Raw genomic sequence first — 26,145 nt, forward strand, 5'->3', positions numbered from 1 at the left:
CTGTTTGGAGAGTGGGAAGTCTTGCTTCTGTCTACTGGTGGGAGAGTGTGAAGTCTTGCTTCTGTCTACTGGTGGGAGAGTGGGAAGTACTGCTTCTGTTTACTGGTGGGAGAGTGAGAGCTCCTGCTTCTGTCTACTGGTGGGAGAGTGGGAGTTCTAGCTTCTGTCTACTGATGTGAGGTCTTGCTTCTGTCTACTGGTGGGAAAGTGGGAGGTCTTGCTTCTGTCTACAGGTGGGAGAGTGAGAGATCCTGCTTCTGTCTACTGGTGGGAGAGTGGGAGGTCTTGCTTCTGTCTACTGGTGGGAGAGTGAGAGACCCTGCTTCTGTCTACTGGTGGTAGGAGGTCTTGCTTCTGTCTACTGGTGGGAGATTGAGAAGTCCTGCTTCTGTCTATTGGTGGTAGAGTGGGAAGTCTTGCTTCTGTCTACTGGTGGGAGAGTGGAAAGTCTTGCTTCTGTCTACTGGTGGAGAGTGAGAGGTCTTGCTTCTGTCTACTGGTGAGAGATTGAGAAGTCCTGCTTCTGTCTACTGGTGGGAAAGTGGGAGGTCTTGCTTCTGTCCACTGGTGGGAGGAGGTCTTGCTTCTGTCTACTGGTGGGAGAGTGAGAAGTCCTGCTTCTGTCTACTGGTGGGATAGTGGGAGGTCTTGCTTCTGTCTACTGGTGGGAGAGTGAGAGACCCTGCTTCTGTCTACTGGTGGGAGGAGGTCTTGCTTCTGTCTACTGGTGGGAGATTGAGAAGTCCTGCTTCTGTCTACTGGTGGGAGAGTGGGAAGTCTTGCTTCTGTCTACTGGTGGGAAAGTGGAAAGTCTTGCTTCTGTCTACTGGTGGGAGAGTGAGAGGTCTTGCTTCTGTCTACTGGTGTGAAAGTGGGAGGTCCTGCTTCTGTCTACTGGTGGGAGGAGGTCTTGCTTCTGTCTCCTGGTGGGAAGTCTTGCTTCTGTCTACTGGTGGGAGAGTGGGAGGTCTTGCTTCTGTCTACTGGTGGGAGGAGGTCTTGCTTCTGTCTACTGGTGGGAAGTCTTGCTTCTGTCTACTGGTGTGAGAGTGAGTGGTCTTGCTTCTGTCTACTGGTGGGAGAGTGAAAGGTCTACTGGTGGGAGAGTGTGAAGCCTTGCTTCTGTCTACTGGTGGGAGAGTGTGAAGTCCTGCTTCTGTCTACTGGTGGGAGTGTAGGAGTTACTGCTTCTGTCTACTGGTGGGAGAGTGTGAAGTCTTACTTCTGTCTACTGGTGGGAGTGTAGGAGTTACTGCTTCTGTCTACTGGTGTGAGGTCTGTCTACTGCTTGGGAAGTGGGAGGTCTTGCTTCTGTCTCAAGGTGGGAGAGTGAGAGTTCCTGCTTCTGTCTACTGGTGGAGAGTGAGAGGTCTTGCTTCTGTCTACTGGTGTGAAAGTGGGAGGTCCTGCTTCTGTCTACTGGTGGGAGGAGGTCTTGCTTCTGTCTCCTGGTGGGAAGTCTTGCTTCTGTCTACTGGTGGGAGAGTGGGAGGTCTTGCTTCTGTCTACTGGTGGGAGGAGGTCTTGCTTCTGTCTACTGGTGGGAAGTCTTGCTTCTGTCTACTGGTGTGAGAGTGAGTGGTCTTGCTTCTGTCTACTGGTGGGAGAGTGAAAGGTCTACTGGTGGGAGAGTGTGAAGCCTTGCTTCTGTCTACTGGTGGGAGAGTGTGAAGTCCTGCTTCTGTCTACTGGTGGGAGAGTGTGAAGTCTTACTTCTGTCTACTGGTGGGAGTGTAGGAGTTACTGCTTCTGTCTACTGGTGGGAGAGTGTGAAGTCTTACTTCTGTCTACTGGTGGGAGTGTAGGAGTTACTGCTTCTGTCTACTGGTGTGAGGTCTGTCTACTGCTTGGGAAGTGGGAGGTCTTGCTTCTGTCTCAAGGTGGGAGAGTGAGAGTTCCTGCTTCTGTCTACTGGTTGCAGGAGGTCTTGCTTCTGTCTCCTGGTGGGAGAGTCAGAGGTCCTGCTTCTGTCTCCTGGTGGGAGAGTGGGAGGTCTTGCTTCTGTCTACTGGTGGGAAGCCTGGCTTTTGTCTACTGGTGGGAGAGTGGGAGGTCTTGCTTCCATCTACTGGTGGGAGAGGGATGTCTTGTCTCAACAGACTTCCTAGTACTTGTGTGTCAAGGTTGGAGAGTGTGAGGTCTATTGTGTGTGAACCTATTAATAATCATGAAGACATGACCATCTTGCACAGACAACATGTTGCTCTTTGCTGTATGATATTTATTCAGCACCATAAATAAGTAAGTCTACAGACTTGGTCTCAGCATTAACAAAGAAAAATACAGAAGCATAAAAAAACACACAAGACAGGATGGTAAACATCTGCAGTGTATTGAGGGTGCAAGTTTTTTCACTGCTTTTAGTATTTTACCCACATGGAGAGTGGCACAGTGCCTAAATGCTTTAACCACTTGACAATCCACTGCACCTCACTGTATTGTACAAATGTTGTTGTTTTTTTATACTATATGTATCATCCTCTAAATCTCCAGGGCTAGCATTTCAATAAACCTACACTAACCCATGGATTCATCCCCGAGGTTTTTGCCATCGCAAATAACCCACCCTTGATTTTCAATGACACTTTACCGACCAATCTAACATCAACAGGGAGGTAACTATATTTCCTAGAAACCAAAGCCACCACCAGTTTTAATGGACATGAAGACATCCTTTCCATTAAAAAAAATAAATTCAGTCAGTTTTTGAATGTTGAATTTCTCGCGTACCCAATCATACTTAATAGAACTGGCCAACCCAATTTTGAGACTGGTTTGTAACTCACATTCTGATTGGCTACACTACTAGGTCTAACGTACCAATCAAATTGTCAAATTAAAATCAAGGTGGTATAACTTGAGATTGCGAGAACCACAGGAACGAATCCAGGGGTTAGTGCAGGTTGACCGAGATGCTAGCCCTGGAGATACAGATGATGATAGGCTATAAGTTGTCCCTTATTTTCTGATACCATACACCTTGCAACCAGAAACTGATCTACCTGGAGACAACTATTTATCACTGAGTGTATGGTAGGACATGAACTGATCAAGCCACACAATAAAATTGTACAGATACTTCAACAAAATGGCACAAGACACACATTGATGACTATGTAAGTTTAACAAAAGGAAACGATAATAACAAAGTACACCTGTTTTTTGATGACATGTTAAACAAAAGGTGGCCTCCCTTGCTCCATTACGCACAGAGACGATCCCAGTATCTATCAGATATCACTAAAAGCATACAGTCAGTGAACACGACCATCTGCTTTGACCTGGCAATGAACACAATCACATGCTTTGACCCGGCAGTGAACATCATCACATGCTTTGACCCGGCAGTGAACATCATCACATGCTTTGACCCGGCAGTGAACATCATCACATGCTTGGACCTGGCAGTGAACATCATCACATGCTTTGACCTGGCAGTGAACATCATCACATGCTTTGACCCGGCAGCGAACATCATCACATGCTTTGAACTGGCAGCGAACATCATCACATGCTTTGACCTGGCAGTGAACATCATCACATGCTTTGACCCGGCAGTGAACATCATCACATGCTTGGACCTGGCAGTGAACATCATCACATGCTTTGACCTGGCAGTGAATACTGTCACATGCTTTAATCCGGCAGTGAACATCATCACATGCTTGGACCTGGCAGTGAACATCATCACATGCTTTGACCTGGCAGTGAACATCATCACATGCTTTGACCCGGCAGCGAACATCATCACATGCTTTGAACTGGCAGCGAACATCATCACATGCTTTGACCTGGCAGTGAACATCATCACATGCTTTGACCTGGCAGTGAACATCATCACATGCTTTGACCTGGCAGTGAATACTGTCACATGCTTTAATCCGGCAGTGAACATCATCACATGCTTGGACCTGGCAGTGAACATCATCACATGCTTTGACCTGGCAGTGAACATCATCACATGCTTTGACCCGGCAGCGAACATCATCACATGCTTTGAACTGGCAGCGAACATCATCACATGCTTTGACCTGGCAGTGAACATCATCACATGCTTTGACCTGGCAGTGAACATCATCACATGCTTTGACCTGGCAGTGAATACTGTCACATGCTTTAATCCAGCAGTGAACATCATCACATGCTTTGACCCAGCAGTGAACATCATCACATGCTTTGACCTGGCAGTGAACATCATCACATGCTTTGACCTGGCAGTGAACATCATCACATGCTTTGGCCCCGGCAGTGAACATCATCACATGCTTTGACCTGGCAGTGAACACTGTCACATGCTTTGACCTGGCAGTGAACACTGTCACATGCTTTGATCCGGCAGTGAACATCATCACATGCTTTGATCCGGCAGTGAACATCATCACATGCTTTGACCTGGCAGTGAACATCATCACATGCTTTGACCTGGCAGTGAACATCATCACATGCTTTGACCTGGCAGTGAACATCATCACATGCTTGGACCTGGCAGTGATCATCATCACATGCTTTGACCTGGCAGTAGGCTAAGTAGTTATTTTACATATTGAAAAGTTAATGAGGAGGCGGGTTGCTACAGATTCTGTGAAGTAGAAAATGACAATGCTACAAATATTACAAAGCTGTATGTACAGTTGTAGGTTTCTGCTTATGTACAAGGTTTAACATTGGCAAGGTGTGAGATTCAAGCATGTTGGTCATGACAGTAAAAAAGTGTGAGAATGATACGATATTGTGGTCTATCATTCCTGGATGAATATGGTCAATAATAAAATTATGCATAATAGATCCACAGTTGGCATAACTAAAGCTATATTGATTACAACTTTAAAATGTGCTGCACAGTAATCACTAGCATCATGGTAAAGTTCTATTTCAAATACAAAAATATCTGAAAGATCCTGAAATTCTAAAAATGATCCTTTTGAAGTCTTATTTCCTGGAAACCATCTTGTGTATGGAACAAACATTTCTAAAAGGAGAACCTGAAGCCTCTAGATCTTGTGCCCCAAAATATGTTAGATGATCACTTCTCTACCAGTAAATAATATCACACCATTGATGAAATAAATATTGAGCAACTCATGATATGAATTAATCCCATTAAACAAACAATTAGAAATCCTTTTGGATTGATCTTGTTTTGCAGTCATCAGGAACAAGTGTTTTTTTTCTATTTCTAAAACTGGAACAGTTTCCTAACATTTATGGTATTCAGTGCTGTTTGAGAAGAAACATGCATGTATACCTTGAATTGTACAATAAATAGACTATTCAAACTATCTTTTATGAGAGACCGGAAACAATCCCATCTTACAATAAATCTCTTTAACCCGGAGAAAGCTACTGAGGCAAGACACCCTTCCAGTGGAAAGCTCCACAGGCCCCAGCGAGGGTTGGATTTACTATCAACATTTTGAGTGTGTTACAGCATAATGCCTCTTAGAATGAGTAATGGTTCAGTTCAGCACTATTGTTACAGAGACTGTAGAACAATTGTGTCCTGCCTTAACACAAGGCCTGGTACAGGGGAGGGAACTCTGGGTAAACAGGTTGGGTGTGTGGATGACTGTTGCTTGGCTCATACATAATGAATAGGTGACTAAATAGGTACAGGATACTGTGTAGTTACATGGGGCTAATTACACTACATAGAAAGGATGTAACATGTAAAATGACATACAACAGTAAATTGGGGTGATGTTTTCCCAATGACTATTACTGTTATCTGAAACTGGATTGCTTACACATGTATCTTTGGTTCTGGTATAGTTGAGTCTAGGCCCATACTACAAGCCCTGACTGACACCCATCAGTCTTGTGTGACCATCAATTCTACAAATGTTGACTTGAACAGGAGCAATGGCACTGCACTTGTAGAACTCATCTGGGTGAAGGTGTACCTCTAACAACAAGCTGTGCTCTCAACTACAAAGCAATGTCCATGTGTGCAACATGAGCTGGTATAGTTTATAAAGGCTGGTGATGATGTATGAAGCCATGTGGCTCAGCTTGGTGGAAGATACAGGCGCAGCTGGATATGACATGTTCCACTGATGTGATAGCTGCCTGTTCAAACCATGTCCAGTCATCACACAGGGACACCCCTGCCATGGATCAATTTACGTTGTGACACCAGTCTCTTCAAATCACAAATGTTTTCCATCTCTGGAGTGTTGCACAGCAAGGTATAACATGGTTTGCCTGTCTTTGAGCACAGCACTGTGAGTGTTACACGCACTCGTCCTTGAGGCTGGATATGCGGGCACAGATCTTGAGAGCAGGGCCAAGCTTGATGTTCATGGCTGTCATCAGATGGTCCTCCTTCAGCAACAGCAGTGCTTGGCCGTCGATCTCCTGGGAGAGGAACTCCTCCGCATAGGTGGCGCAGCCCGGCAGCGACTTGATGAACTCATACACCTCCATCACCTGCACATAACACCTGCACGTACTCACATGGCCACATGGAACATTTAAACTTGTTTCAACCAGAAAAAGTTATTGTCATTACAGTTTAATAATCATCTTTTTTAAATGCAAAAGGACTGTACCAATATAGCATTAGTAGCAACAAGGATGGTGACAGTGGGTGTGATGGTGACCGTGTGTGTGATGGTGAGTGTGTGTATGATGGTGACAGTGTGTGTGATGGTGACTGTGTGTGTGATAGTGAGAGTGTGTATGATGGTGACAGTGGGTGTGATGGTGACAGTGTGTGTGATGGTGACCGTGTGTGTGATGGTGAGATGTGTGTGTGATGGTGACAGTTGGTGTGATGGTGACTGTGTGTGTGATGGTGAGATGTGTGATGAGGGTGAGAGTGTGTGTGTGATGGTGAGATGTGTGTGTGATGGTGACAGTTGGTGTGATGGTGAGATGTGTGATGAGGGTGAGAGTGTGTGTGATGGTGAGATGTGTGTGATGGTGAGGGTGTGTGATGAGGGTGAGAGTGTGTGTGTGATGGCGAGATGTGTGTGATGGTGAGATGTGTGTGATGGTGACAGTGTGAGAGTGTGTGTGATGGTGACAGTGGGTGTGATGGTGAGAGTGTGTGTGTGATGGTGAGAGTGTGTGTGTGTGTGATGGTGAGAGTGTGTGATGGTGAGAGTGTGTGTTATAGTGAGAGTGTGTGTTATAGTGAGAGTGTGTGTGATGGTGAGTGTGTGTGTAGGTGACTATGTCATGGTGTGTGTGTATGTGTGTGTTGGTGACACTGTGTGTAATGATGAGAGTGTGTGTGTGATGGTGACAGTGTGTGTGATGGTGAAAGTATGTGTGATGGCTAGAGTGTGTGTGGTGATGACAGTGTGTGTGATGGTGAGATTGTGTGTGATTGTGACAGTGTGTGTGATGGTGAGATTGTGTGTGATTGTGACGGTGTGTATGATGATGAGAGTGTGTGATTGTGACGGTGTGTGATGGTGAGATTGTGTGTGATTGAAACTGTGTGATGTGAGAGTGTGTACTGGTGAGATTTTGTGTGTGTGTGTGTGTGTGTGTGTGTGTGTGTGATATGGTGAGATTGTGTGATGGTGAAGGTGTGTGTGTGTTGGTGACAGTGTGTGTGATTGTGAGTGTCTGTGTGTGTGATGGAGTGTGTGTAACCTGCAACCTACCGTCCACTTGGATGGTTCTGAGGATGGCGAGAGAGTGTCCATCTCCATGTCCGGCAGGGGGATAGGGGAGGTGGGAGAGGAACTGGTCTCCTCCTGACCACTGTTAGAACTGCTGGCCTCCTCTGGCAGCTGCAACACATGCACCCATATCACATCACAGGAAACATTCACACAGAAACTAAGTAAAATCTAAAATCTGTATACTTATCTTGCATTGCTCCTTAATGCACTTACTGCTTTCTGTCGACAGCTGTGTAATGTCCAGCTGAAGAAAAAGTTGTTCCATCCAGTTGTGAGGCGGACCCCATTGCACAGTGCTCATGGGAGAAGTGATGACGTCACATACCTTCACATTACTGCTTAATCGTAACATCTGAAGACATCGTGGTGAGGAAGCTCTGTGACAATGGGCCCTTAGACGTAGTAATGCAGGATAAGTATATAAGTGTAAAAAATATTTCGATTTTACTAATTGTTTAACTTATCCTGCATTACTCCTTAATGCATCTGAATAGGATATTACGGTGGTGGGCATATCTTCAGATGTGTTCTTCAGAAACACCCTTGACAACATGTAGACATCCGTAAAGTGCATCTCTTGAGAAGATCGGCTGCCAGTTGACCAATCCTATCCGTGGAAAGAATGTGATGATGTCCAGGTAAAATGCAGCAATAGAAAATAATGACTCTTGAGTACAAAGCCTGACTTACCGAGCCAATGCTGGCAGCATAGAGACACCCTCTGTGTGCGTCAGGTAAGGCAGGTTCTTGACAGATTGACATGATATTGGCTTCTAGGATTGTTGACCTGCTGGGCTGAAACTTTCCTTCCATGATGCCTCTGATGGAGAAATTACTGTGGATAGACATCGTAGAGGCGACCGCCCAGATCTCATGAGGCTTGTTGGCTCTAGGAGGTTCAAGGTCAGTGGCCTCATATGCCTGAAGAATGATGGCATGTAACATAGGGATTTGGTATTGTGGCCGACTTCAGTCGTGGATGTCTTGAACACTGGAATGAAACATCCTTTCGGAGCACCTCTTGAGTCTTGAAGCAGTGGATGAAAACCCTCAGTGCAAGAGGAGTTCCTCCTCATCTTCAACGCCCACAATCAAGGGGAGAGGTGTAATGGTGAAGGGCATTCAATGTTGTCCCACCCCTGCCTTGGAATTTTCCATGGCAGGACTGATAAGAGCCTTGGGAATTCCCTCTTCCATGCCCTTCTCTTGAAAGAAAGACTGGTTTGGAGCCTTGTTTTTCAGGGCCAAGTCCAGAGCACGGCAGTTGCCCGTCCTAGAAGAGCATTGAGCTAAGTTCTGGGCAACATGTCTCATCTCACGCATTACTGGAAATCCTGGAATGAGTTTCAAATATCTAGCCATGAAAGTGAGAAGTCACAGACTAGAGCTGGCGAAGTAGTCTGCGCTTGAATTCCAAATCCTAGCAGGTAAGGGCCAGGTGAGCGGCGGTCGATCTTCCTCTGCTGATAATATACGACCGCCTGGAGATGATCCATTTGGTTGACGTTTGTCTCAGTCAGATCCTGGTCTCTGGCACAAGATGAGGAAGCCAGAGCTGACAATGATTTCAAGGAGCATCTAATCTCTGTCTCAATGAACGCCATTTGTGTCACAGGGATCTTAAGAGTGGTCGGTTTCAAGGACATGAGCACTATCAGCTACCTCAAAGTCATAAATGGGGAAGTCCTCCCTCTTGAACCATCCAGCATAGTGACCTTATCCTTGAACATAGGATCTTGAGGAATGCAGGTGGGCTGTGACCATATTGTGTCGTTCTTGTCAACTCCCGCACCTGACAAAGACCAATACCTCAGAAAGTCAGTCTGCTATCCAGTCAGGTTCCTGAAAGAAGCTCAGATATGTGTCCCTCTCAGTTGACGTCTCATAATGAGGTGTGATTGATCCCCCTGATGAGTCGGAGTGACAACCCTTGGAACGCAGACAGGTGAGCTCCTCCTGGAACAGCCCTTGGATCTAGAGGACTTAGAACTACGCCTGGAGGACACAGGGTGATGCTGAGCCATAGGAAGACGGAGCCCGAGAAGACCCACCAATGATCGTCGGAGATGTAGGCACAGCAGGCGTTAAAAGTGCAGGGGGTGCTGGAAATTCGTAAGGAACTGACTGGTACGAAGAAAAAAGGTGAGGCGCATAGTTCTGGTGGAACAAAAATTGCATGAAGCTATGCATCCATGCAAGGTCCATGTCAATGGACAAAACAGGCAAGCATAAATCTGCAATTAAAGCAGAAGTTGCGAGGCCCAAATGTACCCAACTATAGGGGATAATAATCCAATGTTTGAACCCAGTTAATGGGGTTAAAGGATTACAATTATGCAGAATAAACGTGTAAAACAAAGAGAGGCTCTAAATAAGGTAACATACATAATTACCAAGCCATAAACAAGAATATAAAAAGTGTGCCTCGATGTACGAGAGCATGAAAAATATTCAAAATATTCATCACACTTTTAGTCACCTTCACGAAAACACACCAGGTGACGGATATATCACATATATTTCATCAACAATGAAAAACCAACAGATGACACAAATTTGCTGGACAAATATATTGAACACAACTTGTCATTCTTTTGGCAAATAGTAATGTGAAAATATGTAACATCACTTCCATCATCATGTGGGCACTTTGCGATGGTGTGCCTCACAACTGGTTGAAACAACTCTTTCTTCAGCTGGACCTCACACAGCCTTGTTTTTCTGTCAAAAGAAAGCTGTAAATGCATTAAGAAGTAATGTGGGAAAGGTTAAAAAATTAAAGATTATTGGCAACACCGCAATCTCGATAGTTCGAGAAGGGAGCTAACTCCGCTCGCCTTATCAAAAGTTAGAAACTAAACGCACTTGTAGAGTATACGTACTACGTAAACAAGCTTGTATTACGAACCACTATTTAAAAATCAGGGATGTGAGCAGGTTTTCACCCCAAAAAAGAGGAAAAGTCTAGGGGGGTCTGGGGTCAACAAACTTACCTTGTACTTACTTACCTTTTGTTGAAAAAACAAAACTCCATTGCAAACGTAAGACATTAATACAACATATATCCCCATGTTCTGGACGCTGAAGAAACATTCATAGTTTTCTCGGTAATCAAATGAACAAATGTAAAACATCTCATTCACTTATAGACAACTTTATCTTAAAAACAAGCCATCATCTGACTCTGAGTATTTACAATTTCCGTATGACGCCACACCCCACGTTATAGTGCAAGCATTTGTGATAGAAAACGTATGATGTGCGAAAACCTATGCGGCTGAAAGTTCTGATCGAAAACAGGATAATCCGCGACGGTGAGCCAACCAAATGAAGCTTAGCAATTTATAAATGTGGTCTCTCCTCTTGCAATCACTGTGATGGAAAAAGTGAGCCCATATTTAGAAAATGATCATCAGCACTAATTAAGTAACTTAATGAAGCTAGGTGATATTAGAAAATGAGTAACAATAAATGGAACTTCGCGATTAATAAATGTGGTTCCTCATGTTGCAATCACTCTGACGAAATAAAATCTGGCCAGCCTAAAGTAATGACGCTTTACTCCTATACAAATGTGGGCCCACTTGTTTTGATCACCGTATATAAGACAGGAGAAAAGTGGGCCCACATTTTAGAAATGGTTATCAGCACAAAACCAACCAAAGAAGATGTTATTAATTTTCTGCAAGTTACAGATGGAAAGATAAATATATAAATGTATTCAAATATTTAATTAAGAAACAGTCTTTCTAGGGATAATATGGCCAATTATATAGTTGGAAAAACGACAACGTACAGTGTGCAGGGTTTGCCTGAGCCTCTTTTAACTGGAGGTCATCGTGACTCCTTAACTGTAATACAGGGAGTCATTTCAACAACATACTAATTGATGTTAGATATCATAATGATGAAATCTTTTCATAATACAGGAAATTCAACCACCCTGTGAGGCAACTAACTTATTTCTATTTCTGGCTGCAACCGAGAGCTTGCCCGGTGGGTGTCTATTTTTTGACATTAGGATTTCCAACAGTTGACAAAGCTGATATGAGTTCTATTTACTGTCAAGGGATATATCCGTTTCCAATTTTAATGTTCCGAACGTATAGTGAAATAAATTAATTTTGACAGTCTGAATGATCTGCGTCATGACTGATACAATGGAGAAATAATATTGCATATTTTCTCCTCAGATTGTGTCACATACGCAGGTTTTGTGTGTCAGGGCAAACCCTGGGCATGACTGACACCATTTCTCCCAAATACCACAACAACGGAGATAGTTCACAATTGAAATAAAAGTGACTCCCTTTACCAGGAACACACAGGTTATCTTACTAAAAACACTGACAGAACAATAATAACACAAAACTAATGATGAAACATGAAACACTTGAAACATTTATCAACTTAATTCATCCATGGATGGAAAACAATGTCTTAAATAGCAAGAAGTGCCCTCACTCTCATATTGATGTTGTAAGCGAGGCGGCCCCCTCTTCCCGGTCGCCAGCCTTTCCTAACCGCCAGGGGATGCTTCCTCTTCTTGACCAGCTTCACTGTACCTGCTGGTGACAAGATGTCTATGAAAACTTTTTTTGGTTTAAGAAAAATATCAGTGGAAGTGAAATCATATATATAATGGCTATGAATTATGAAATATGTTTTTGTTCATGGAGTCTTCTTACTTTCAGAGTGTGAGGAGTTTGCTCCTTGGTTATGAGTAATAATATTCTTACTCTCCAAACTGAAAAAGTTTTCAAAGTTTAAGAAGCTCTTCACAAAAAGGCGAGGTCGCAAAAAACACATATTTTCATGTTAGTTTAACAAACTGTTGCTTCCATTTGGGGATGGTCTCTATTGACAAAGTGATCACAGCTCTAGGGCTGTTTAAAGTCTGGAAAAAGTCAGAGAGTAGCAATCATTGCTTTGAAGAAACTGAACTGCAAATGTGTAAACAATGAATAATGATTCATGCATGTTCTGGAATAAATCCTAAGTTTCAAATAACAAACCAACATTATTGATACTTTTTTTCTCACCTTTGTTCTTGAACAAGCCAACACGTCTAGAGCAGGCCACGTTATAGCGCTTGGCACATGCCATGGAGCAGAACCGCTTAGAGCGCCGGAACTTGACGGCAGTGGCCATTTTGCCGCAGTACTCGCACTTCAGCATATTGGGCTGCAGCTGGGTCTCGGTGCTGCTCCGTGTTGGCAAGCCTGCATGCACAAAAGATGAGATACAGCTTCTTTGTGCTCTGAACACTTACATCAGTATTTATCATCATTGACATGAGAAAAATTAAAATTGACATAAGAAAAATTGATGACACATCTGGGATGAAAAATCTGGGTCTGTGTTCATTCTACAGTAAACTATGATTATAACGAACTCAAAGGGACCACTAATTTTAGTTTGTAATAACCATAGTTCATTATAAGCATAAAAACAGCATATACACAACAAATGGCTGGGACTAAAAAATAAGTTTATTATATCAGTCAGTCATTTCAATATTAGAAACATGTCAAGTCTCAGTTTTACACTCGGATAGCATGCACCTTCAGGTGGCAGTTGATTCCCTAGCCTGCTTTTGCAGTTGCCATAGTTTCCCCACACCCACCTTCAGGCTCCAGAAGTGGGGGCGGCAGGTCCATGAGGGATTCACTCAGCTCCTCATCTGAGTCCTTGTCGGTACGAGTAGGTTTTGGGGGGATGAACTCCGTCAGCAGGGACGACCGCTGCACCTGCAGCCAATACACCATGAGCATCCAAGTAACTCAGGATAGACATGACTATCACCTAATGAGTCACTAACATCAAACATACAGAACAGTTGCAAGCATTAATATTGAGTTGCTTGGTCTCTTTTCATATTGTTATGTTGCTTAGTTTCAGTGAGTGAGTCAGATGAGTTTAACGCCACTTAAACAGTATTCCAGTTATAACATGGCATGTCAGCTTAATGTGGGAGGGAAGCCCAAAGTCATGCATGTCTAAGATGTTTACCACTTTGAAAAAACCCACGAGCATGAGTATGGTGCTGACAAACCTAGAAACAAAAATTGGGTGAACTGGGATTCGAACAAACCATAATTTTTTCTGGAATGCCCAAGGGCCGCAACTCTGCACAGTTAACTGCGGCGCCTTTGACCACTGAGGCCGCCAATATGCACTACTATCACTCCTCATAGTTCAAGTTCCACACTGAGACCTACTGGGAAGGGTTCTGGTCCCTCCTGTATGACGAAGCCCTCGATGATGTGAGTCAGGATGTGGGGCTTCACAATAGCCTTCTGCTTTTCCACAACTGTGGCTGGCTCCAGCGGTGGAGGCGGCTTATCTGGCATCGATGTGTCCATCGGCGTCTCCACCTCCTTCGTGATAACTGGCGGCTTATCATTGTCATCAATAACGTCTTTGTCCTTTTCCTCTGGGCTTCCTTCATCAACAGTCACGCTCCCCGACTTTTCCTTAGTGGAAGTAATGTCAGGAGGTGGTGTCGACTTCTTTGCCCTTTCCACCTCAGAATCTGATTGGCTCTTTGCTGGGGGCACAACAATGGTGGGTTGGTTTGTGGGTGTGGCTGGTTTGGAGTGACTGACAGGGGGTGTTTTTGTACTGGTTGGGGTGGAGGGGACTGACGATGAGGACTTGGACTGGGATTTTGTCCGTCCTTTTGACTGTTTGGGGATGACAGTTGGTATGTTCAGTTTCGTGGCTTGGCCAGATATGTGAGTAGGTGGGATTTTGGCAGTGGTTGCCTTAGATGGTAGGAGTGTTTTTCCAGTTTGTGATGAGCTTTTTGAAGAACCTCCACTGGGTTTTGTGTTTACTTGTAGGTTCTGTGGCATCTCCATCTTGCCACCCTTCATACTATTGGCCAAGGCTGCCTGGAAAAGTCCATCAACAGGATAATGAAAACCACAATCTACAAACAATATGATATCCAGAAATAACACCAGGGGTAAATTAATGAAAATAACATTATAAATGAGGTTATAAAATCAACAACAGTATCTTGACCATTCAAGATGGTCAAACATTTTCTTACCTGCATATTAGCTGCCATCATGCTTTGCTGTGTCTGAATGGGATTAGCTGTCCTGATATACAGTGATTGGCCAGCCAGGATGGCTGGGGATTGTGCATGGTTCAAGAGGGGCTGGTGGGCAGCCAATGGGAAGCCTTGTTGCAAACTAGCCATGGCCTGAAGTACAGCCTGATTGGTGAGCATGGGCTGCGATGTGATGATCTGGCCTGTGTTTGTGACCAACTGTGGCTGACTGAGCCGAAGTGGCGCCTGTGATGTGATGAGCTGTGGCTGGCCCGGGTGGGAGAGGGAAACTGCCTGGCCCTTGGAGGACTGCAAGAAGGACGGCAGAGGTTTTATGTCTATACTTTTATTAAATTGTAGAAAACTTAATTTACACAATTCTTTCAGCATGTTCAGTACTGTTTCTGTTCATTATCAATATTACTGCTTCTAGACAAACATGACTCCATGGGTGTGAGGTTGTTTCATTCATTTGTTTGTTTGTTTCATTTGTTTGTTTGTTGTTTAACGTCACACTAGGTCGTAGTCCAGCCACATGACAGCAACCTGTAAATAATCAAGTCTGGGCCAGACAATCTACTGAATGATATTATGAGCAATGATCCAAGCCTGCACAATGTTATAGGTCGCACAATGTTGAATGTTGAAGTAAAACAAATTTCTGAATTACATGAAAAACAATTACCGGTACATATTTTACAGAAAATTTACCTATCAACATATTCCTTCACACTGTACCTCTCCTATTAGTACAGAAAGTGTTTCTTTAATTTAGAAAAGCATCCATGTAGTAGTTCTCTAGGTATAGGTATAGGTCACACAAATGTTCAAGTAAGTAAAAAATGCTAAATAGCTGTATTTTTTCCAAAAATCCAAATATTGAAATCAAACTTTGCACTGCACCCCTCCTATTGGTATAGAAAGTGTTCACCAAGTCTGAAAAGAATCTATTCAGTATTTTTCAAGTCATAGGTTGCACACAAAAATATCCTAGGAAGGATGGACGGATGGAATTCCTTTGTATAACTACATACTCTCGCTCTTTTAGTTTTGGGGTATATTGACACAACTTACAAAATAAATTCAAAAGACTTTAATACAATAGATATTTTGAATGCTGAAGCAACATTCATAGTTTTCTCGTTAATCACATGAACAACTGTAAAACATCTCATTCACTTATAGGCTAAATGACAACTTTATCTTAAGACAAGCAATCATCTGAGTACTTACAATTTCTGTGTGACGCCACACCCAACATTACAGTGCAAGTATTAGTGATAGAAAACGTATGATGTCCGAAAACCTTTGATCCTACGATAGTACTGTGTCATGAATAATAATAAAGGTATATATGATGCTGAAAGCTCTGATTGAAAACAGGACAATCCGAGATGGTTGTCCAGAATCACAATAATATTTTTTATTATCTTTGATTATATTTTGTGTGGAAGATGATTTTTCCCCCCGAGGACTACTGTTTTAAAAAACAGTTTTCTGCGTTTCCGCGGAGATTTCACATCCCTGATGTATACATGGTATAGGGACTGGTCCCACAGCCTGGGTTGGTGGGCCAGACCCACTGGTAATACAAGACACATGTCAGTGTTAAGGGAGGGTTACCAATGGTTACCAACTTATGTAGTCAAAAGTTGAAAATGTCAATAGTATATATATAAAAGACAAAAGATACCGTCTTTATTTATATTCAATATTTTCAGCATAAATACTAAAAACTAACATGATAATCTAACAAGATAACTTTGATCCAGAGGATCAACACAGCTCAAAGAATGTTTGTAGCATTATTAATGCAAATACCGATACTATCAAAAAGCGCACATGTGTAACCCAGAGGATAAAACAAATAGTAACCTGCATGTGGGAGCTTCAGAATCAGGAATGAGAATAGGGCACATTTCAGTTTAACTCTTTCAACACCAGTCAACCTGAAGTGTTCACAGCTTGGACACCGAGTTCCCAGAGACTCTAGTGTGATAGATGAAGCCAACATTTTGAAAGGTCTGATCCTATGGTTTATAAATATGAAAGTTATGTTTTTCACATTATTTAAAATAATGCATTAACAACTCAATTAAGTTCATTGTAAATAAAAAATGTAAGCTAACACATTGTTAATATCCAGATTAAGGACCAAGGAAGTGAAAACTTGACGATTTTCGGCAAATATAAGATTTAAAAAAATCCACTTACCTATTTCTGTTTTATTTTCATTGTTTACGTAATTGGAAAATAGTTTCTGTCATCACCCATTTCCCGATAACAGCGGCTATCCGCTCAGTAACATGAAGAAGAAAAAAAGTTCTCGAGGCTTCGTATGAATAACACGTTCGTCGAAGAATAGCATGTGACACATTGCTGGAAAGCTTATTCCTTCATCTACACGCTTGTAACATCGCCTGGTTTTTTTCCGTAATTATATAAAGCGATTTCATTGGATCAAAATTGGTTTCTAATGACGCTTTCTTGCTGAAATCTGCTACAAATTTCCTGATTGGTCAATTTTGAGCACGTGACCTAAGGCAGCCAATCAAATTACAGCTGTGATACCAAGCTCGTGTTTGATAAATTTCAGAAGTTGGCGGAAGATGTTTGTTAAATCGTGTTATATCACGATATATATTAAAAAAATGGAACTTCGTGAATGTATCGTGCTAGGTTACAAGCTGTGACAAAGATTTTTCATGCATATATTTTTGCATTAAACATTGTGTCCGAGCCAAGAATTCAAGGCGACGAAAGAGATGTCATTTGACTTACATTACACGCAATTGCACGAAAAGATAGAAATAATAATTTAGACATAAGTTTGATTACTTTTAGTTATATTTTTGTTGATTTTATTTATTAATTTGTATGAAAGATTTGTTTAAAACGTCTTTGTTTTGCACTTTGACATGTTCGATGTGGACCCGTTGTCAAAATGTGTGTCCGAGAATTTTATTTTCAATAACATTGCGGGAAATAGTGAATAACTTTTTAATTTATCGATAAAAAATGATAAATTGAAATGGAATATGTATTTCAGACATTGTGAAATGTGATAGATTTAAAAAATGAATGATATTACAGGTAGGTCCATAAAAATATATACTATTTTGACGTGACTACGGCTTGGCCGGTTAACCGGCCAACGGTGTCTGGGGACTCGATGCTTCTTGGCCGGAAAACCGGCCTACGGTGTTGAAAGAGTTAAATTTTTATGTAATATACAAGAAGAAAACAAAATATTATGAATATAAACCTAGTAAATGTATTCAGGACAAAGATTTCCTGAAACATTTGTTTGGTTTTCAAGGAACCTGGGGTATTTACATGACACAATCATAGTGGTATACATGATACTGTTGACAATGGTATGTCTAGAGAGGTAAAGTTATTAATATTGTTTCATAATTAATCTTTCCAAGTAATAGCTACAATGTTGTAATATTATTTTATAATGAAGTAGATCTGCACATGGAGACATGCAGATATTGTTAAGTTGAAACCCACGATGTTGTGAGTGTGCGTTTGCAATTTTTAACCACGAACCATACTTCTGTATGAGAGTTATCTCCCTAATGGTTATATGTTTACTCCTATAGCCTGACACTGTCACAAAGAGCTAATATCTTGCTACATGGAAATGGGTCAACATTCACCGCAGCGAATGCTGAATTGGGAAATAGGTCGGCTAGAGGGAGACTGGTACCAGGCCTTCGCCTGCTACTGGCTGCAGGTGAAGAGTGCAAGCACTCTAGGCATGTAAACCCCAGTCTAGGGCAGGGCGTGGCTCTCTGTTATGATTATTGCAGAATAACATAAACATGTTTAGTGTAATAATTTACAGTTAAAGATGTTTCAAAAAATATTTTCATAATTATTTCTGTATTTCATCCCCCATGGCCCCATATAATTTCCTCAAACCCATAACAAGTCAAGTTTTAAACTCTAAATGCCGACAAGCAAACATCCCCCAAGGTAAACACAGGGCTATAAATTGTTGTACATAAGTGAACTAAAAACCTTGAGGGCACAACATGGAGCAGTTGCTAAGTTCTTTGTCTACCACTGACACAACAGACAAAGGAAGTATACTGGCAGTACTTCGTCATCTTAATTACTGACTCCATCAAGTTATTGATTTCAACACTGTCAGAGACAGTGAACATTATTGAGTCCATCATCACAGCACAACAGCAAGAATACAACTCACCGCCACCTGGGCCACAAAGTTAGGGTTGTTCGTTCCTTGTCCCGAGAACACGGCACCTGAAAGTGCAATACTCAGTTGTAGCACTGAACACACAATGGGACAATTAGTGCTGCACATCCTGTCTCTGGGTAACAGCTGCAGCTGACAACATGGACAACAGATTTCCTGTGCAGAAACATCATTCATGGAAGCATAAATACTCTCTGCACTTTACCGCACACTGACTAAGGCAGAAGGCTTTGATGTCCAAAGTTGATTGAAACTAGGATTGTGGACTTTTGGGACACCACCAAAGGAGGGGGGTGGGGATCAAGTTGAGCAAATCCTTTTTGTTATGATATATAATTTTTAAGGAAAAGGAAGGTATTGTGTATGATATAGTTTTATTACAGTAAGTAAGGTTCAGTGTGTTACACCCTACAGTTGGGTGTGTGTAACATTGTAAGTAGTCGATCCTCATTGAGGAGCCTGAAGTTAGCAGCGGGTTCTTTACTTGTTATTACGAATAACGAAAAACAAGCCAGCACCGGGTTTGTTATTCAAAGGCTGTATATTAAACTACAGTAATGTGGTGAAATATACTGAAACTCATTTAATATGACAGTAGATTCGCCTTACATTGTCCAAAGATGTTTAGTTATTCAGTACTTTTGAATAACGAAAAACAAGCCAGCACCGTGTTCGTTATTGAGACTTAAAATAACGAATTCCTCATTGAGTCAGCTCCTACAAGCAAGGAGTTCTGGACACCTATTTCATCCCACATGCCAAGTAGGAGTAATGCTGAAGCACAGACATTGTACAGTACATAGATTTGTGGGTGAAGAAGCCATCCCAGGATGAGTAATAACTGGGCTGAATCTGTTCAGCTTTAACGGCCAATATAAAGGTCCAATGTATACTGTTACATTTAGCTGTACATAACATGCCCCAGTGCAGCCTGATATTATGTCGACATGAACTAACTGCATGTAAAAACATTCAAAGTTTGTGTCTTCACTAACCCTTAATCACCCACACAACATCAATCTTTGAACACATTCAATACTGGGGTCGGGTATTTTGCGATGCACAAGGCCATATTTGGAAACGCATCACGATATAATGTATCATTCTAAATTTTGAATTCAGAAGCAATCTGATAAATTAAGGTATGAACTGAAGTTCATTGATGGAACAAAACAAAATGCTGGTACAACATCATGTTCACTCAGTCAATAAATACGCAGCCATCTGTGGGGCCCTGGATGCACGTTCCGGGGCAGCAAAGGCATTTGGCAAGTATATTCAAGACGATGTAGTGCAATGTCACTAAAGAAGATTAATCCCTGAGGTTGACCACTGTTTCACATTATGATATTTAGACTGTAACAATAAGTACTAACTATTAAAAACATGACACATTCATCAGACATCTGAGATTTTATATATTTTGGTAAATTTATGGGACAAGGTGCAACTAGTTTTTCATGTCAATGTGCACTTGGTGCAATCAATATTAATTTCATTATCGAGCCCTCAATCACTGAACTATTGAATCTCTGGTTATTTTCTGGTTGGTCCGAGGGCCACTGCCACACCTACCTATCTGTCCCAGCACTAGAGGTTGGGCAGCAGCCTGGGCCGACATCACAGCAGGCTTGCCCCCTACGAGTGCTGTTGCCTGGCCTTGAGTGGGCCCTTGTATGGACTGAGACTTGTTCCCATTGGTCGACCCCTTGACACTGTTGACGTTGCTCCCTGAAGTGGCTGTTACTGAAGTGGTCACAATCATCCCTGGCTGCAAACAGACGTCATGACACTGTACCTGCTTCCCAGTCCATAGAGGGATATAGCATAAACATCTGTCACCTAGGCTGAAGTATGGAAGATGAAACAGTGATGGGACCACTCTCAACATATTTCAGTTATATCCTGGCGTGTCAGCAATACGTGGGAGTTGCCAGAAGAGATGCAGGTCTCCAGTACATAGTGAAATGCCTGAGCATGGCATGGTGTCAATAAACCAATCAGGGTGAATCTTGCCTTAAAAAAAAAGGCAATACAAACATGGCAGGCCAACCAAGCGTGGTGCTTCAGACAACTGGGCCCCCACATACAGACCTGGAGAGTGACATAGATTCATACACTACACAGTCAGTACACATTATACTGATGATGAACATGGTGAATGAGCAAGCAGAATCTAAGGGACAACTCTGGACAGCACACAAAACCTTCAGTTTCATTTGTTCTTGGTGATCATGGAAATTTAGTTTCTTAACTGTTATTATTGTTAATCTCACGAAATATACTCTGACATATCATGCAAAGGTGGAGGATCAGTGTCTTTGCTTTACCCACTTATTTCGAACACACCTGACTGAGCACATGAAATAACCTTCATCACTTGGGTGTTAAGATTAATGATCCCATGAGATGATAAATCAATATTTCATTCCCCGTATTGACACGAAACATTAAGAGAATGAATACTGTATGTATCCATTGACTGATGATCCACCACAAGCATGATATACAAACCGTACATAAATACTGACATAAAATTGACAAGATCTTGATCTGATAAGTGAAAACTCTGAGACAAGGATTTATTTAGTACTCCAAGCTAAGTAAGGAAACTGGAAAATACCAATGTCAGTGGTACTTGAACACTGCGTATTAACATTGTTTTCAATGCAAAAATGTAAAACTAAGCGTTTAGCCCCATGCTCTTTATAGGTTATTTCTATATTTACATGACCTCTATTCTTTTCAAAACAACAATGGGAAGTTTTAACTGACATTTGCATTGATCTTCAAATGTTTTCTACATAAGTAATGAGGATTAGAACCAACAAAAGCTTATTTTGAGCCCTGTCCAACTAATCAAACATTAGGATCAAATATGGCAGAGTAATGGCCATAAAAGTGCTTTCCAACATTGAAAATCATATTTGAATAATTCAGGAATAATCATTGGTGAAAACATGCCTAATGATTCCTGAGGAGAATATGTTTACAGTGTAGAATGTTCACAGTGGAGAATGTTTACAGTGGAGAAAATGTTTACAGTGGAGAATGTTTACAGTGGAGAATGTTTCCAGTGGAGAATGTTTACAGTGGAGAATGTTTCCAGTGGAGAATGTTTGCAGTGGAGAATGTTTACAGTGGAGAATATGTTTACAGTGGAGAATATGTTTACAGTGGAGAATGTTTACAGAGGAGAATGTTTACAGAGGAGAATATGTTTACAGTGGAGAACATTTACAGTGGAGAATGTTGACAGTGGAGAATGTTTACAGTGGAGAATGTTTACAGAGGAGAATATGTTTACAGTAGAGAGTGTTTACAGTGGAGAATGTTGACAGTGGAGAATGTTTACAGTGGAGAATATGTTTACAGTGGAGAATATGTTTACAGTGGAGAACATTTACAGTGGAGAATATGTTTACAGTAGAGAATGTTTACAGTGGAGAATATGTTTACAGTGGAGAACATTTACAGTGGAGAATGTTTACAGTGGAGAATATGTTTACAGTGGAGAATGTTTACAGTGGAGAATATGTTTACAGTGGAGAACATTTACAGTGGAGAATGTTTACAGTAGAGAATATGTTTACAGTGGAGAATATGTTTACAGTGGAGAACGTTTACAGTGGAGAAAATGTTTACAGTGGAAAATATGTATACAGTGGAAAATAAGTTTACAGTGGAGAATGTTTACAGTTGAGAATGTTTACAGTGGAGAATGTTTGCAGAGGAGAAAGTTTGCAGTGGAGAAAGTTTACAGTGGAGAATATGTTTACAGTGGAGAATATGTTTACAGTGGAGAATGTTTACAGTGGAGAATATGTTTACAATGGAGAACGTTTACAGTGGAGAATATGTTTACAGTGGAGAATGTTTACAGTGGAGAATGTTTACAGTGGAGAATATGTTTACGGTGGAGAATATGTTTACAGTGGAGAATGTTTACAGTGGAGAATGTTCGCAGTGGAGAATATGTTTACAGTGGAGAATATGTTTACAGTGGAGAATATGTTTACAGTTGAGAATGTTTACAGTGGAGAATATGTTTACAGTTGAGAATGTTAACAGTGGAGAACATTTGCAGTGGAGAATATGTTTACAGTTGAGAATGTTTGCAGTGGAGAACATGTTTACAGTGGAGAATATGTTTACAGTTGAGAATGTTTACAGTGTAGAATGTTCACAGTGGAGAATGTTTACAGTGGAGAAAATGTTTACAGTGGAGAATGTTTACAGTGGAGAATGTTTCCAGTGGAGAATGTTTGCAGTGGAGAATATGTTTACAGTTGAGAATGTTTGCAGTGGAGAACATGTTTACAGTGGAGAATATGTTTACAGTTGAGAATGTTTACAGTGGAGAACATTTGCAGTGGAGAATATGTTTACAGTTGAGAATGTTTGCAGTGGAGAACAAGTTTACAGTGGAGAATATGTTTACAGTTGAGAATGTTTACAGTGTAGAATGTTCACAGTGGAGAATGTTAACAGTGGAGAAAATGTTTACAGTGGAGAATGTTCACAGTGGAGAATGTTTACAGTGGAGAAAATGTTTACAGTGGAGAATGTTTACAGTGGAGAATGTTTCCAGTGGAGAATGTTTGCAGTGGAGAATGTTTACAGTGGAGAATATGTTTACAGTGGAGAATATGTTTACAGTGGAGAATGTTTACAGTGGAGAATGTTTACAGAGGAGAATATGTTTACAGTGGAGAACATTTACAGTGGAGAATGTTGACAGTGGAGAATGTTTACAGTGGAGAATGTTTACAGAGGAGAATATGTTTACAGTAGAGAGTGTTTACAGTGGAGAATGTTGACAGTGGAGAATGTTTACAGTGGAGAATATGTTTACAGTGGAGAATATGTTTACAGTGGAGAACATTTACAGTGGAGAATATGTTTACAGTAGAGAATGTTTACAGTGGAGAATATGTTTACAGTGGAGAACATTTACAGTGGAGAATGTTTACAGTGGAGAATATGTTTACAGTGGAGAATGTTTACAGTGGAGAATATGTTTACAGTGGAGAACATTTACAGTGGAGAATGTTTACAGTAGAGAATATGTTTACAGTGGAGAATATGTTTACAGTGGAGAACGTTTACAGTGGAGAAAATGTTTACAGTGGAAAATATGTATACAGTGGAAAATAAGTTTACAGTGGAGAATGTTTACAGTTGAGAATGTTTACAGTGGAGAATGTTTGCAGAGGAGAAAGTTTGCAGTGGAGAAAGTTTACAGTGGAGAATATGTTTACAGTGGAGAATATGTTTACAGTGGAGAATGTTTACAGTGGAGAATATGTTTACAATGGAGAACGTTTACAGTGGAGAATATGTTTACAGTGGAGAATGTTTACAGTGGAGAATATGTTTACGGTGGAGAATATGTTTACAGTGGAGAATGTTTACAGTGGAGAATGTTTGCAGTGGAGAATATGTTTACAGTGGAGAATATGTTTACAGTGGAGAATATGTTTACAGTTGAGAATGTTTACAGTGGAGAATATGTTTACAGTTGAGAATGTTTACAGTGGAGAACATTTGCAGTGGAGAATATGTTTACAGTTGAGAATGTTTGCAGTGGAGAACATGTTTACAGTGGAGAATATGTTTACAGTTGAGAATGTTTACAGTGTAGAATGTTCACAGTGGAGAATGTTTACAGTGGAGAAAATGTTTACAGTGGAGAATGTTTACAGTGGAGAATGTTTCCAGTGGAGAATGTTTGCAGTGGAGAATATGTTTACAGTTGAGAATGTTTGCAGTGGAGAACATGTTTACAGTGGAGAATATGTTTACAGTTGAGAATGTTTACAGTGGAGAACATTTGCAGTGGAGAATATGTTTACAGTTGAGAATGTTTGCAGTGGAGAACAAGTTTACAGTGGAGAATATGTTTACAGTTGAGAATGTTTACAGTGTAGAATGTTCACAGTGGAGAATGTTAACAGTGGAGAAAATGTTTACAGTGGAGAATGTTTACAGTGGAGAATGTTTCCAGTGGAGAATATGTTTACAGTTGAGAATGTTTGCAGTGGAGAACATGTTTACAGTGGAGAATATGTTTACAGTGGAGAATATGTTTACAGTAGAGAGTGTTTACAGTGGAGAATATGTTTACAGTGGAGAAAATGTTCACAGTGGAGAATGTTTGCAGTGGAGAAAGTTTACAGTGGAAAATATGTTTACAGTGGAGAATATGTTTACAGTAGAGAGTGTTTACAGTGGAGAATGTTGACAGTGGAGAATGTTTACAGTGGAGAATATGTTGACAGTGGAGAATGTTGACAGTGGAGAATGTTTGCAGTGGAGTATGTTTGCAGTGGAGAAAGTTTACAGTGGAGAATATGTTTACAGTGGAGAATGTTTACAGTGGAGAATATGTTTACAGTGGAGAATATGTTTACAGTGGAGAACGTTTACAGTGGAGAATATGTTTACAGTGGAGAATGTTTACAGTGGAGAATATGTTTACAGTGGAGAATGTTTACAGTGGAGAAAATGTTCACATTGGAGAATATGTTTACAGTGGAGAAAATGTACCATTGTAATTACAATTCTAACACACATTAACACTTAAATTTATGAAAACACCCTAACTTAAATCACTAAATGTCTTTGGTGTTACTTAACTCTTTCAACACCAGTCAACCAGAAGTGTTCACTGCAGGGACACCGAGTTCCCAGAGACCCTTGTGTGATAGATGAAGCCAACATTTGTCAAAGAAAATACTTGCTTGTAAAATATATTTGCTACTACATGTTATACACCATTTGAAAGGTCTGATCCTATGGTTTATAAATATGAAAGTTATGTTTTTCACATTATTTAAAATATGCATTTACAACTTAATTAAGTTCGTTGTAAATAAAAAATGTAAGCTAACACATTGTTAACATCCAGATTAAAGACCAAGGAAGCGAAAACTTGACGATTTTCGGCAAATATAAGATTTCATCAAATCCACTTACCTATTTCTGTTTTATTTTCATTGTTTACGTAATTGGAAAATCATTTTAAAAAGAATTATAAATAGTTTCTGTCATCACCCATTTCCCCGATAACAGCGGCTGTCCACTCAGTAACATGAAGAAATACCCCAGTTTTCGAATAACCCGTCCGTCGAAGAATAGCATGACACATTGCTGGAAAGCTTATTCCTTCATCTACACACTCGTAACATCGCCTGTTTTTTTTCCATAGTTATAACAAGCGA

At 41.1% G+C, this 26,145-nt stretch overlaps 2 protein-coding genes across 6 annotated transcripts in view; one reads left to right on the forward strand and one right to left on the reverse strand.

Annotated features, from left to right (window-relative positions):
* Positions 1-3,287: 3,287 nt before the first annotated feature.
* Positions 3,288-4,527, forward strand: LOC139471062 (uncharacterized). The gene is made up of 2 exons (XM_071253364.1): positions 3,288-4,248; positions 4,340-4,527. The coding sequence occupies exons 1-2, from the start codon at positions 3,288-3,290 to the stop codon at positions 4,525-4,527; spliced, it is 1,149 nt and encodes a 382-aa protein (XP_071109465.1).
* LOC139470831 (polyhomeotic-like protein 1) overlaps positions 4,311-26,145 on the reverse strand; it is a 29,586-nt gene continuing 7,751 nt past the window's right edge. For 4 of the 5 annotated variants that reach the window (XM_071253141.1, XM_071253143.1, XM_071253144.1 and 1 more), the window contains 9 exons: positions 20,498-20,693; positions 18,914-18,969; positions 14,692-15,003; positions 13,856-14,530; positions 13,261-13,384; positions 12,677-12,856; positions 12,099-12,202; positions 7,614-7,742; positions 4,311-6,426 (listed from right to left, as the gene is read on the reverse strand). In XM_071253141.1, the coding sequence (XP_071109242.1) occupies positions 6,229-6,426; positions 7,614-7,742; positions 12,099-12,202; positions 12,677-12,856; positions 13,261-13,384; positions 13,856-14,530; positions 14,692-15,003; positions 18,914-18,969; positions 20,498-20,693 (1,974 nt within the window). In that variant the 3' untranslated portion in view covers positions 4,311-6,228. The remainder of the gene's footprint in view (positions 6,427-7,613; positions 7,743-12,098; positions 12,203-12,676; positions 12,857-13,260; positions 13,385-13,855; positions 14,531-14,691; positions 15,004-18,913; positions 18,970-20,497; positions 20,694-26,145) is intronic. The other variant, XM_071253142.1, reaches the window with a different exon arrangement.

The sequence above is a fragment of the Haliotis cracherodii genome, unplaced genomic scaffold (genome assembly GCF_022045235.1).
Source record: "Haliotis cracherodii isolate W230 unplaced genomic scaffold, xgHalCrac1.p SCAF_21, whole genome shotgun sequence".
NCBI lineage: Eukaryota > Metazoa > Mollusca > Gastropoda > Lepetellida > Haliotidae > Haliotis > Haliotis cracherodii.